Below are 12,958 nucleotides of genomic sequence, written 5' to 3'. Positions count from 1 at the left end.
GTTTGTTTTTCAAATAATAAATGACAGCATGAGTCCTCTATCCTCTGTTTGGGATTCATTATGAAGTTCTCGAATTTTTGGATAGATGGCGGCAAAGGCTGCAGTATTTTTGGACATGTAATTAAATTTTTTTTTAAAAATCTATAAATTATTTTTTGAAATGAAAAAAATCGTATTAGTAAATTGTGGTCAAAGTCGTTTATACTGTTCTTTAGTTTGTTTACAAACATCATCTTGCATGGTATCGTTGTATGTGAAAGTTGTATTTAAGTGTCATAGAAAGATTAAATTTGTTGAAAGTGCGAGTAACGGAACAATATTTTCACAAATTAAAGTTCAAATTTGAGAGGAATGTAATTATCATTATTATACTATTAGTTATCATTTATGTTTAAAAAAGTTTTTGTACTCAATAGTGAATCCAACAAGACTGTTTAGCTGGTTATGCTTCGCCATTCAAGTTCAATAAAATCAAAAATGCATATTAAATTAAATTTATTTTCACCCATGCTAAAATTTAGCATGGTTCGGGTCAATAACGTGCAAGCGAAATATCTGAGAAGTTTTAAATAAGATTTCTATGGGTTTTGTTTTTCCTTTATAGAAACCACTGTCGAGCCCCTCTTATAACTAAATCGGGTATTACAAAGTATTGGTTATAGCAATTTTTTCCCGTCCCAGTGGACTTGCAATACAAAAATGTTTAAAATAAAGTGTATATTGAATGTAATGAAGTTTTCTGCCAGAATAGAATTTTTTCATTGGGTAAAGTTCCTTATAATCAGAAATTCTCCTTAAGAAGCAAAATCTGAATATGTACTACTGTTGTACCATTCTAAAAATGGCTATGGGTGTGTTCCGTTAGCACCATCTATCACTAGATGTCTAACTCTAACAATAGGTAGTGCTGGTTCTGTTTTTCCTAAAACTGTTCGAATGAAAAGAGATTCTCATTTTTTGTGAACTTCCACAGAGGAAAAATATGGACAAGGTGCATGTGCGGTTTAGTTGTCTCTGTGAACCCCATTAAAATGTTGGTAATGGTTCAGCAAACCACTGAACAGTTGATTCTTAAACTTTCGCCGCCTGCAGCTATCTTGCTCCAATCAACGTTTAGCCATGGCTCCCCAGAAAAATCAAATAAGAACCACACTTGAAAGCACTAGACAGGCGTACACACTAATAACTCTACAGATCACCTCTGACAAATGCTGCGGACACCCTTAAGAGCCGCAACATACACCTTGAGAACTAAAAACTTGTAGTATATGGGTGTTAACTTTTATTCAAGCCTATGAGAATATCATTATTTGCGATGTACAAATGAGCAATGCAACAACTTGAGCAATTTTCATTTTAAATTAAATTTTCAAATCTGTTCATAGACACCCCTGTCTAATCTTTCCACCACCACCAAGTGTGCCACCTCAAGTGGATTCTTCTCATTAAACTTGTGTATTTATTATGTATCGGTTATAATGATTCAGGATATAGTAGTGATACACATTCTCGTGTGACTATTATATCCGAGCTCAACTGTATTGTGCAACTATTATCTTGCTTTGCCCTATGTTGGCAAAACAAAATTAATTTTTTCGCAATTAACTTTCTCTTTCTTTTTCACGACCACATAAATATTTTCCCATTGTTATATTGTTTTGGTAGTAATTCTCATATTTCTTTTTCTTATACGCAGCAAATTTATCTGAAATGGCTTTATCACATTTTGATGAACGGAGTGGTGTAATTGCATGCAAAACACGATGGGGTAAATGGTGGCAGACAGTCGACGAGGTTTTCATAGAAGTCAATGTTCCAGATGGTACTTGTGCCAAAGAATGTAGGGTCGTCATTAAAACGAGGGCAATTGAGTGTCAATGCAAAGACACAATTTTTTTCAAGGTTAGTATAAGTTACAATGATGGCAAGATATGAACCTTATTAAGGCATATTTATTTTATGAAATATCTTTCATGTTGGATTAATTTCGAGAAATACTATTGATATATCTTCGTTTAATACAGACACGTAAATACCAACACCCATTTTAAAAAAATATTTTTACCAGGTGCATAATGTAACTCAGCAGTAGCAATAATGTTATGGAGAAAAATAAATGCAAATTGTATTTTTTTCTTTAGGGTGAGCTTTTCAAACCTGTTGTTACTGAAGATTGCACGTGGACTTTAGGTGAGAGAAATTATATAAATTGTGTTTTATGATTGTGTGTGTATGAAATTTTTTTATCTATATAGGCCTGTATTTTTCAATATATTGTATTGTACGAATACAGTTGAATCGCATTATAATGAACTCCACGAGACCGGTGAAATCAAAAATTTTGAATATTCTGTTTTTTTCTGATCTTTCTATGATAATTTAAAATGTCCCATTTTGATATTGTTCAGTTGGAGTGCATCGAGAATGTGCACCACTTGATACTAATCACGTTGTTCAACCTATAGATCAAGGTGTACCATTTAAAATCTGAATCTCTTTATAGTCAAAGTACAAATTGTAATATGTTAATGAAAGTGTACTTTATTGATAGCATAAGAAGGACAAGCAAAATTTGGAAAACTGTTTCGTAACTGATGATAAAATTTTAATAAACGATAACTATTATCCCCCCCCCCCTTCATGTTTTTTACAGGTCCAGGATAGATTGATTGAATAATTTAAATTTTGAATAAAATTAATTTCTTTCCAGTTATTTTTGATTTCGAGTCAATCAAGTTTGGCTTTATATCATCGTTGAATTTGATTGTCAGTATCGTGACAATAAAAATCTTTCAATTACCACAGTTTTTAATAGTTATTTAAATAATGAATTGCATAATTGGAATGCAATATCATTTAAATTACCATTTTGAATTAAAAACAGCATTGTTATTTGTAATTTCGATGAATTTTAAGTAAATCGATATTCGACATTTTTGCCAAATCACTATTCGTTCCATCCGTAGATGTTAGAAGACGGGGGGACCATATAAAAATTTCTATTTTTTGACACACTGTATTTTCTCTCTCAAAACTGGTACAGGTAATTTTTGAACACTTTTTAAATTGGAATCATACCTATACGATGAACGGTTGATGAGATGAAGGCTGCAGTAGCACTCACAGGACACCCTGTATATGTTGTATGGTTTGATATCTTGGGTCTTTGTATGACTTATAATTTAATAATTTAAGCATATATTTTCATTATCAGCATATATTCATTATCATTGATTAAATTTTTGTCAATTAAGTATAGATTTCATTATTGCTCTGGTTTTAACTTACTTTGCTTTATGTGTTTGTATTAACAGAAGAAAAGAAAAAGATCTCGATACTTCTTACAAAGGCAGAGAAGTTTGAAAAAATGAATCTCTGGGAAAGTTTACTGATTGATGACTATGCGCCTGATCCTTTTACTCGACAAGAGATGCTAAAGAAGTTGGACTTAGAAAAATTTCAGATCGAGGTAAGCTTTTTTCCTCTGAAATTATTAGTAACTTTTAAGCCTTAAACTGCACAGAAATATACCTTCTGTATGTGTGAGAAAAAAAAATTTTCTTTTGTGTTGCAAATTGTCAAAAATAGATTCAGTGGCTTGCAGTGCTCATAATCCATTCATGATGGAAGCAGTTCTGGGGTCAATCAATAACTCGCATCCATTGCCACCCATGGGCTCAAGAGAAGAGGGGCCTCAGAAAAATGAGAAGTAGTTGAACTTTTCAAAAATTTTCCAGATAGGGCCTCAGAAAAATCTCTTGGCCTGGGGGTCCATGATGATCTTAAGACGGCCCTGATTTCTTTTTTTTTATGAATAATCTATCTGAATTTTCATCTCAGGACAGGCATTTTTTTTTTCTCCTGACTTGCCAAATGCCATTTGAAAAAAAAAAAAAAAAAAAACCAGAAGGGAAATAAATATATAAATTAGCATTGATACATTTCAGAAACAGCAAATTTCTACTACAGTAGTCTCGATAATTCGAGTCTCGAAAATATGTAGGTTCTGGAATTTTTTGAAATTCCTTCTCAAAGCACTTTATGCTTCTTTTGCATGATTCTTCCAATGAATGTGAGAAGTCATTTCAGCTGTATTGTTATTGTGAATAAGTTTTGAGGGCGGTCTTGATCCCTTTACTGAGGACTTTGGTTTGACTCCACCTTCCCTCATAATTTTGCCTAGTCCCTTCTATGGACAATTTGTTGTGTAAAAGAAATAGCATCCATATCGGGGAAGAGGCAGTGATATGAGAGTGCCTGTCAGCTTTTTCCCCCTACAAAGAAGCCATCTCTCTTGGCTGAATTAAGTCAGTGGTTCGCAAAGTGTGTGTCATTGCCAACCTCTGTCAGGAGGGCATCACATGTAGGTGGTGTATTGCAGGGCGGTTTTAAACTGCTGGCCACATCTGACGTTTTAACCAAGCCTGTGGGTAACTAAGCTATAGGCTACTACACACATGTTGTCAAAGAGCTTGGCGTGCCACAAGTATAATGCAGGTCTTACATTGTAGCAATTTCTGTCTATGTAATGCTTTAAAGTGATTCTTCTCTAAAAAGCCATGTTTGGAGAAAGTTTGAGAACCACTGAACTAAGCCATTAAATGAAGGACAAAATATGTGAGAGTCAAGAGTAAGTACGAATGCATAAGTTTAAGAACTCCAAAAAAAGCTGAATTCTATTGTTTTCTTGGATAATCAGAGTTTTCAGAAATCTGAGTTGGCAGATTTCTGAAACTCATTCAGCTCAGATTATTGTATTTGAAAATTGCCTGCTGCTTTCTTAAGTTGTATATTCTATCATTAGTTTCAGTTTTTCCTATATAGTTTTTTTTTTCTATTTTTGATATAGAATCCTGGATTTGACTTCAGTGGGGCGCAGTTGTCAAAAACCTACTGAATACACCCAAATGATTGTAAATACCATAATAAATCACATTCATATTGATATTCATACCTCATATTTAAAATGCTGTTTTATGTGCTCATTGCTTACTGCTCCTTTTTTAGGGTACAGTGGAACCTCTCGATAACAGACACCATGAAACTGGAAGTTTTGTCTGCTAATGGGGAGTGTCTGTTAACATATACATCGAGAGCCCTGTTTCACAGACTTTAATAGTGTCAGTTAATAGAAGGTATTCTCTAACTGGGGATGTCTGTTATGCAGGTTGTACCGTAGTAGAGTTTAAAAAAATATAGAATTATGTATGTTATTATATGCTTTTGCTTAATGGGAGTGCTTGGGGCTTTGACCTTTGAAGACAGACATGCCCGCTTCCCATCCCGGAGAGATATTGAAGCATTCCTGAAGGATGTGTGTATCGAGAAAGTTTTATTAAAAACAACAAAACATGGCCCCCTGAAACGAAAGTAACAAAAACTAAATTTCATAAAAAAAAAAGGTCATCAATCTGAAGTCATATAACAGATACATTTAATATAAACAATCAATGCCAATGAGAAATCAAAAATTATAAACAGGATTATGAGATGATGGCGTACAGCCATCCATCCCATAAGAATCTAGTAATCATCAGTTAATTGAGAACGATTGTCGATAATCTTGGGATATAAACTTTCGAATCACAGTGAATCAGCTAAGAGTGTTTGGGCTACATGCCATGACTGATTTATATTTCTGCACATTTTGACATTCAGTCATTTATATCCGTTGATTTTGGCAATGTTATTTCCAGCAAACCTTTGAGTAAGTGCTACAATTCAGTACCTCAACATTTTTAGTTTGGTTCTGAATTGAGCTGCATGAAGTTGTGGAGAATAAGCAGTGGGGAGTGACTTTATATTAATATGTGAATTTTTCACAGAAAATCATTTTACTTGGGGGTAAAGGTAAGTGAGAGTGGCAAATTTAAGAATTTGGCTAAATGTTTTGTGGACCAGTGAGTGAAAAAAACGATGTAATACAGGGTGAACGTGAACAGTTCTGCCAAACGAACATGAAACACAACCCAGTCTTATCTCAAACCATTTTCCAGTTATGGTGGATAATTCATTATTGAAGAAAAATGTGTCAAGTCTGATAAACCCAAATTTGTTCTGAAAGACCTACATGAGCAAACTAAGGACATATTTGAAAATAGCAGAAAAAAAATCCTATAAGGTGACACCAATTTCATTAAATTATCTGGATTTAATGGCGATCTACAAGCGCTGAAAATTTGACGAAGTTCAAAATCAAATTGTCACCAAAATTTTTAATTCATAATTCCTCAAACACCCTTCAAGCTACAATTGGTCAAATTTACCAATAACTTGTCCATCGCACCAGTTTGGAAAAAGCCTACAATAAACCATATCAGTGTTCTGGTTAAGGAAAAATTTAGTTTTTTGGTTTGCAATGCATCACTGAAATCAGAGCGTTTGTCGAAGCAGATATTCAACAGAAATTGGGAGTTGGCGGTTACAGGTTTTAGTGACAATTTGACTTCGCAGAAAAAGACAGGTTATACCACCTCTATCTGGATTCAATGACGAGCTACAAGCACTGAGAGATTGACGAATTGTTGTCCACAATCTATAAAGTGTCTACTTCGACAAACACTAATTTCACTGTGATGTATTGCAAACAAGAATAAATTTTTCCTGAACCAAAAAACCGATATGGATTTTTGTAGAGTATTTTGAAAAGATGGTGCAATGGACAAGTTTTTGGTAAATTTAAGGGTTTTGCATGGTTGGCGATTAAAGATTTTGGCAACAATCTGATTTTTAAATTTGCCAATCTTTCAGCGCTTGTAGCTCGCCACTAAATCCACATATTTCGATGAAACTGGTGTTGGATTAAAGGATTGTTCCAAAATGTGCTTAGGTTGCATGTAGGTCTTTCAGAAGCTTCACAAATTTAGGTTTTTTTCAATTATCCACCATAACTCGAAAATGATTTGAGATAGGACAGGGTTGGTAGGGTGCTTTATGTTCCACTTGGGATCGTCTATCACCCAACCCCCCCCCCACTTTTGTTAGGCAGAACAGGTCACATTCACCCCGTATCTAAGTGTTTGAATGACCACCCATGTTCCTTCAACTACACCCACCCACAAATTTTGAAACGTGATTGTCTTCAGAAAAGGAAATATCCGATCATGAAGCATGGTTAAATACTCAGCAGACTTCATTTTATCGCTGCTAACTTCAGTCCAGAACAACCGAAACCTCAGCTAACAGCAGTTAATCCGGAGGCTTGCACAGCAGGTGCAATAAAATGTTTTTCTGCTTTTTCTTTCGGCCAAGTAGTATGGTTTTCTCATGTATAAGCACATCCCCGAAGTTTTTTCAAAAGTCTAAGGCCCCTTATATAAACTACAATCAACTGTTCTTGGAGAGAAAAGAACCATGTTCAATGCAATGATGGATGTTTATTATCACAGTTTTTTTTAGCAGCATACACATCTTTACACAAATTTTATTTCAATACATTTTACATTCTGGAAAAAGAGTCAACACGTTCAGATCCTGCAAAAAACAACTATAAAATAAACTAATGTGTGTAACAGTTATCTATTCCATGTTGATAATAGAATATCAATTCTGTTCGTTCAAAGATTTTCAATCAAAATATATCAAAGCTTTGAAATTGGTGGTCGATATCAATTGTCACACTATAATCAAAAGTATGGGTCAACAAGTAGGCACATAATCAGTTTCATTGATATCATATAATTGGAAAATTGCACACGCTCTCTCTTTGCCAAAATCGTTTCAATTCATTTAGAGAACATGGTAGTATATAAAATATTTCACGCAATGAAATTTGATACAGACACTTTCAAAATACCCACTAGGATACTAAGGCATGTAATTTCATTTGATATTCAAACATAAAACAAACTCGATGAAAGTGATAACAGTAAAACCTCTTGATTATCTGACATAATTAGGGCAGTGGGGAGAAGCCTGAGTATGCAAATATAAATTTCCAAATTTATTGAATATGCGTCAATTTTAAGGTCCAGTATCATCTACAATTGCGCAGAGTGGCATGGTGATAAGATGCTCATCTACCACTGTGAAGGTTGCTGTCACGGTCCCAGGTTCAAACCCAAGGGAGGATATCGATAAGATATTTTCCCTAACGAGCTTGATGTGACCACCCCTTCATTCCGTTGGTGACAGCGTCTTCATTTCCAACCGATCTCATTAATGGCAGTGAATTGCAATATAGTGATATTGCCAGAGTTGGTGTTTAGTAGTATCATCTACAGCAGTGTTTCTCAACTGCAGGGCCCTGACATCAGTCAAACTGGGCCATGAGTGGTTCACAATTTCATTTTATTGCCCATTTATTTCTCTTTATTAGTATGCAAGACCAGGTCTTCCAATCACGAAAAAGAAATCCACCGGGCCGCAGGCTTCCAAATGTTGAGAACTGCTGACCTGCAGGGTGTTTGTAAACTGTTCAGAAAAAATTGGAGGGGTAATAAACCATCAAGGAAAACAATATTTACGATGGAACTAGGGCCAAATAATTTTTCTAGGCTCTTTACCTGGCAAATTTTCAAAAATTTCAACAAGTTCTCACTTTTGTAAGGGGCACCTTTTTTTTCTTGCAGAATGCCAGGTAGGCCCATGCATTAAGTTGGCATGACAATGGAACCTATTGTCGCAATTCAGTCAAAATGTCAGAAAAGCTAAACTTAGAAATGCAAGCAACAAGCACAAATCCTCGTTTCTGCTCTGCCTCAACCTAAATCTACTGGTCTTCTTGTGGGGGCACATGAAACCTTTGGTGTGCAAGACACACCCCTGTTGACTTTGTAGAAGATTTTGTCACAAGAAACCTTGTTGCAGCAGACAAGATCAATACACCACCAGGAATCTACAAGAGGGTGTGCTAGTTTTTCATTTGCTGATATAAACTGTGCAATGACATCCTTCGACTTCAATCAGTCTTCCTCTAGTCAACACAGGGTTGTACAACTTATGATTTTGTTGCATTTCTCTTTTTTTTTACTGTTGAAACTTGAACGTGGACAATTTACTTTATGCTTTCCTGAAACTCTGAGTGAATTGCACCTATAGGTTTTTCTTGAAGGTTAAACGTCACCCCTCCAATTTTTTTTAAATGGTTCACAAAGACAGATAAAAATTGGATAAATATTTTCCACACAAAATTTAATTGGCAAGAGAATTTTTGACTTTTTCCCTTTCAAACTAAGCACAACTCTGGTGTATTACCATGGGCAATTTGCTACCAATTGAGTTGCGTCGGAAGTGGGAGCGTGTGTGAGTCCCTAACAGTCTTCTGAGTGTGTACATAATGCTGTTTGAATTTTTAGTGCTGTCATCTATATTTTAAATTGTGAATGAAGTGTAATGATCAAATATTTGTGCTGTTGTAGGTTAGAGAATTTCAACTTCAGGATCATTCGAATAATTTCCAATAACGCAAAGGAAAAACATTTTAGCCATTAGTTAATAGTGAGGTGCAGATAAACGAGGTTTTACTATACAATATATGCATTAAAAAAAATCACCAATCGTATCTTCATTCTTGACAGTTCATTAGTACAATCCACAGAATCTGTATGACATTTATGCATATCATCAATGAAAAAAAACCTTTTTTGCATACTTATTTCAATATCCAAATCAAAGCTTGCCTCTGATTCTCACACATATTTCATCGTCGAAAAAATTTCTATAATACACAATCGTTTTGTTTTTTTTTTCCAATAAACGCAACATTTATAAATGTTTTTAATAGTAAAGTTTAGTAAGATCAACCGTTTAAACTTTTTTATTTTGCATCTTAACATAGTTTGCTTGAATAGTGCTGAAATCATTTGATACATCACAGAATGTTTGGTATTTCCTCATTAAATTCACAAGCGTAACGTTCCTATAAATTTCTCACGACTGCTAATACTTTCTGATTGAAGAAAGTATTTACAGCCAAAGTTAAGGTTAGAGGATCCTGAGCTAAAGAGCTGTAAAGCCAGTTTGACTGAACTGATGTCCTTTACAGTTTCTATCATTATCGCTTATGGTCAAAAGTGAAGGCCATAGAAATTTCCAAGCACTTCAAGTGGAATGAAGTTGGCTTCAGGCTTTTTGTATCACCTGACAAAGAAGTAAGCCACTAAACTGTTTTTTTTATTGGTCCCAGGAAAGCGTGAAATACCTACAGTAGGTATTTCACGCTTTCCCTAACGCTTAGCCCTAACCACATGCAATGGTACATTAATTTCTCACAGTATGAAAGGAGTTTAAGGGAACCCTCTTGCTTAGAATTTTGAGTCCTCAACCAATTAGCTTTCTTCAAGCAGCATTCCGAAATGAAGGAAATGGATTCAATCATCATACAGATTTTTAACATTGACCACCCTATATGTCCCCTTCTCTATACATGGTGTGTTACTGATCGATTCAGGCTCACATGATTGCAATATGTGACCTACATATACAAGGTTTGTTCAAAAAGTATCCGACCATAATTTTTCGTATCTGAACCAATGAAGCTAGGGAGGAGTGTTTGATGCATGTATGTAGGCAATCCTAGTGTGTATGACTGAATTTTTTCCTGCCTGCAGAGGCTCCCAGTTACAAGGTGACCACAAATGAGTGAGGAAGGATAAGTGATCACTGTTGCATTTTCATTTTTGATGAAATGGAAGTAAAAATTTGAACAATGCTACTGCATTGATCGTGATAGGGCAGCTAACTGTGATGCAGAACCTGTTGGTAGTACTCCTTGGTGATGGTTGGGCGGTGCAGTGCGCTCTCGTGATGATCCACGCCACTGGAATCAAAGATGACAGTCAGCATCACTTTAGCATTGAATCTCCTGAAGACTAAAATCGTCAGTCAAAATAGAATGAATGAACCCAATGCTAATTCCCTGATCATGATTCAATGATCCTGCATCACCAGAGCCTTCACTTGGTCAATAAAGATCTCATTTCTGAATGTTGATGACCTACCAAAACATGTTTCACTCTTGCTTGATGTGCTCATTTCTTCATCTCCAAAGGTCTGGTGAATCTCACAGACTGTTTCCACTCAAGAATCACTAAGCTTCACACAAAATTTAATACAATAACATTGTTCAAGTTTTTCCTGCCATTTTGTCAAAAGCAAAAAATGAGATGGACACTTAGTCTTCCTCACTCATCAGCAGTCTGCCAGGGAGTGGCAGCTTCTGCTAACAGGAAAAAATTCAAGCATGAGCACTAGGATTACCTCCCTGGCTTCATTGGTTCATGCATGAAAAATTATGATCCGATACGTTTTCGGACAAATTTATGAGTACAAGCATTACTCTCTGGACACAGCCAAGGTGACCATAACTCAGCTGAGGAAACCTGCCATTTATATGCACAAATGTTTGGAATAGCAAATTTTTGGAAATAATGAATTCTGCTGAACCACAGCTCTTTAGTTTAGAACCCTTTGAACCTTCACAGTAGTTGCTGAATTTGAAGTGTTCACATGAAACCATTTGAAGATGTGATCACTTCCCATCATATGATGTACTTATATAAAGAGAGCCATTTCTTTTAATTGTTTTCTGGAAATACCAATTATCTATAAACCCAATTAATTTTTTTTACTCTGAATATGAGCAAACTTGTCCAAAATAGTATGATACAAATAACTTTCATTTCACAAAAACTGATTTCCGTATCTATATACCAACATTCAAGGTAACAGAGAAACGTATCGCTATTCAGAAATCATTGTTATAGATAGGATATATTGATACCGTAAAAAGTACATCGGGACCAGAAAGTAATATCTTTATACAGGCGATCACCCACAACTGAAACTTCAGATGAACGGATGCACATTAGAAGTCGCGGATAAAAGCATGAGCTTGCAAAAGTTATAAAAATGTAAAACAAACTATGGTACATTCTACACAGGAACTGTATGGTTTTTTGTTTCAATCGTTCAGACAATATCATTCCATAACAGAAAAAGGAAAAAAAATCAGATATTCACATTCACCAAATTTTTTTTAAATTAGCCTGTTTGTTTATTTGAGTGTAACCTGCTTTGTTACAAATTAACTGTAGGCTTTGTTACAAAAAATGGCTTTAAAACTTAATTTTCAGCTATCCCAGAGGCAGATTTAGGGCTTTGCTGGGATATTCAAATTTTGTGGCGCTTCTTTTCATTCTAATTTAATGTTCTTAACCACCAACAACTTAAATTTACTGTCTCCTTGAATTTGCCACAGTGAGCTGAATCCTGCTTAATGTGCTTCCCCCTCCCTATAAATATGCTTTTGGTTATACCTTCATGTCAAGACAGATTAGGACAAGATCTTATCAACAAAAAGGCTCTGAGACCAGCACACGCCGATCCCCCAATGGTTATGCTTCCACATTGTTCCCAAGATTTGATCAAAGATCTATCAAACTAGAGCAATGTCTCTCAAAATTTTGCCAACCCTAGCTCCCTTGGCTATATCATCATTCGTACCATATTCTCTCGCATTAGCTGGCATGTCAGGAAACATTGAGGAAGACCAGGCCGGGAATACCCATATTATATTTTCCAGCATGCTAAGCAATTGGAGTTAGATTCCTGAAAATTCCTAAATATCTAGACTTTAAGAATTGAATTAAATTGGCAGATTTGAAGCTTGTCTGTTCTCTGCATTTTAGGATCTTTTCTGTTTTATGAACTACTTTCAAATAGTTCTAGCTTTACATTTGCTTTCCACACCACAAATGTATGTTATTTAGGAAAAACATAGAATATGAAGGGTATCTGTTCGCATAGATTAAAATAACTTTAATAGAAATGTAAGGTGGCTGCAAATTATTTTCGGAATTCTTCATCATGTTTGTAAAATTCAAATAAGCAGAGCAAAAAATTGAAGAGATGCACTGTAAAACATGGTAGTGTAATACAAAAAAAGCGAAAGCATATTTCTTCAATCGCTGAACATGTAGAAAAATGTCAGAATGCGGTATCTGCATTTCATGTTAGA

At 35.1% G+C, this 12,958-nt stretch overlaps 1 protein-coding gene across 4 annotated transcripts; it reads left to right on the top strand.

Annotated features, from left to right (window-relative positions):
* Window positions 1–64: 64 nt before the first annotated feature.
* LOC149070220 (nudC domain-containing protein 2-like) lies at window positions 65–5,033 on the top strand. 4 transcript variants are annotated; one of them, XM_089249917.1, is made up of 6 exons: window positions 204–353; window positions 1,697–1,902; window positions 2,142–2,190; window positions 3,315–3,469; window positions 4,850–4,913; window positions 5,008–5,033. In XM_089249917.1, the coding sequence occupies exons 2-5, from the start codon at window positions 1,711–1,713 to the stop codon at window positions 4,895–4,897; spliced, it is 444 nt and encodes a 147-aa protein (XP_089106043.1). In that variant the 5' UTR covers window positions 204–353; window positions 1,697–1,710; the 3' UTR covers window positions 4,898–4,913; window positions 5,008–5,033. The 4 variants fall into 4 exon arrangements, with proteins under 4 accessions (XP_089106045.1, XP_089106043.1, XP_089106042.1 ...); XM_089249919.1 differs by lacking the exons at window positions 204–353; window positions 5,008–5,033 and adding an exon at window positions 65–117 and having other exon boundaries at window positions 4,850–4,960; XM_089249916.1 differs by lacking the exon at window positions 5,008–5,033 and having other exon boundaries at window positions 4,850–4,960.
* Window positions 5,034–12,958: the final 7,925 nt, after the last annotated feature.

Source organism: Pholcus phalangioides, unplaced genomic scaffold (assembly GCF_987345545.1).
Source record: "Pholcus phalangioides strain wild (caught in Gottingen) unplaced genomic scaffold, Ppha-v1.0 ptg000022l_1, whole genome shotgun sequence".
Lineage (NCBI taxonomy): Eukaryota > Metazoa > Arthropoda > Arachnida > Araneae > Pholcidae > Pholcus > Pholcus phalangioides.
The sequence above is the reverse complement of the archived record's forward strand: the minus strand, read 5'-3'. Positions and strand labels throughout refer to the sequence as shown.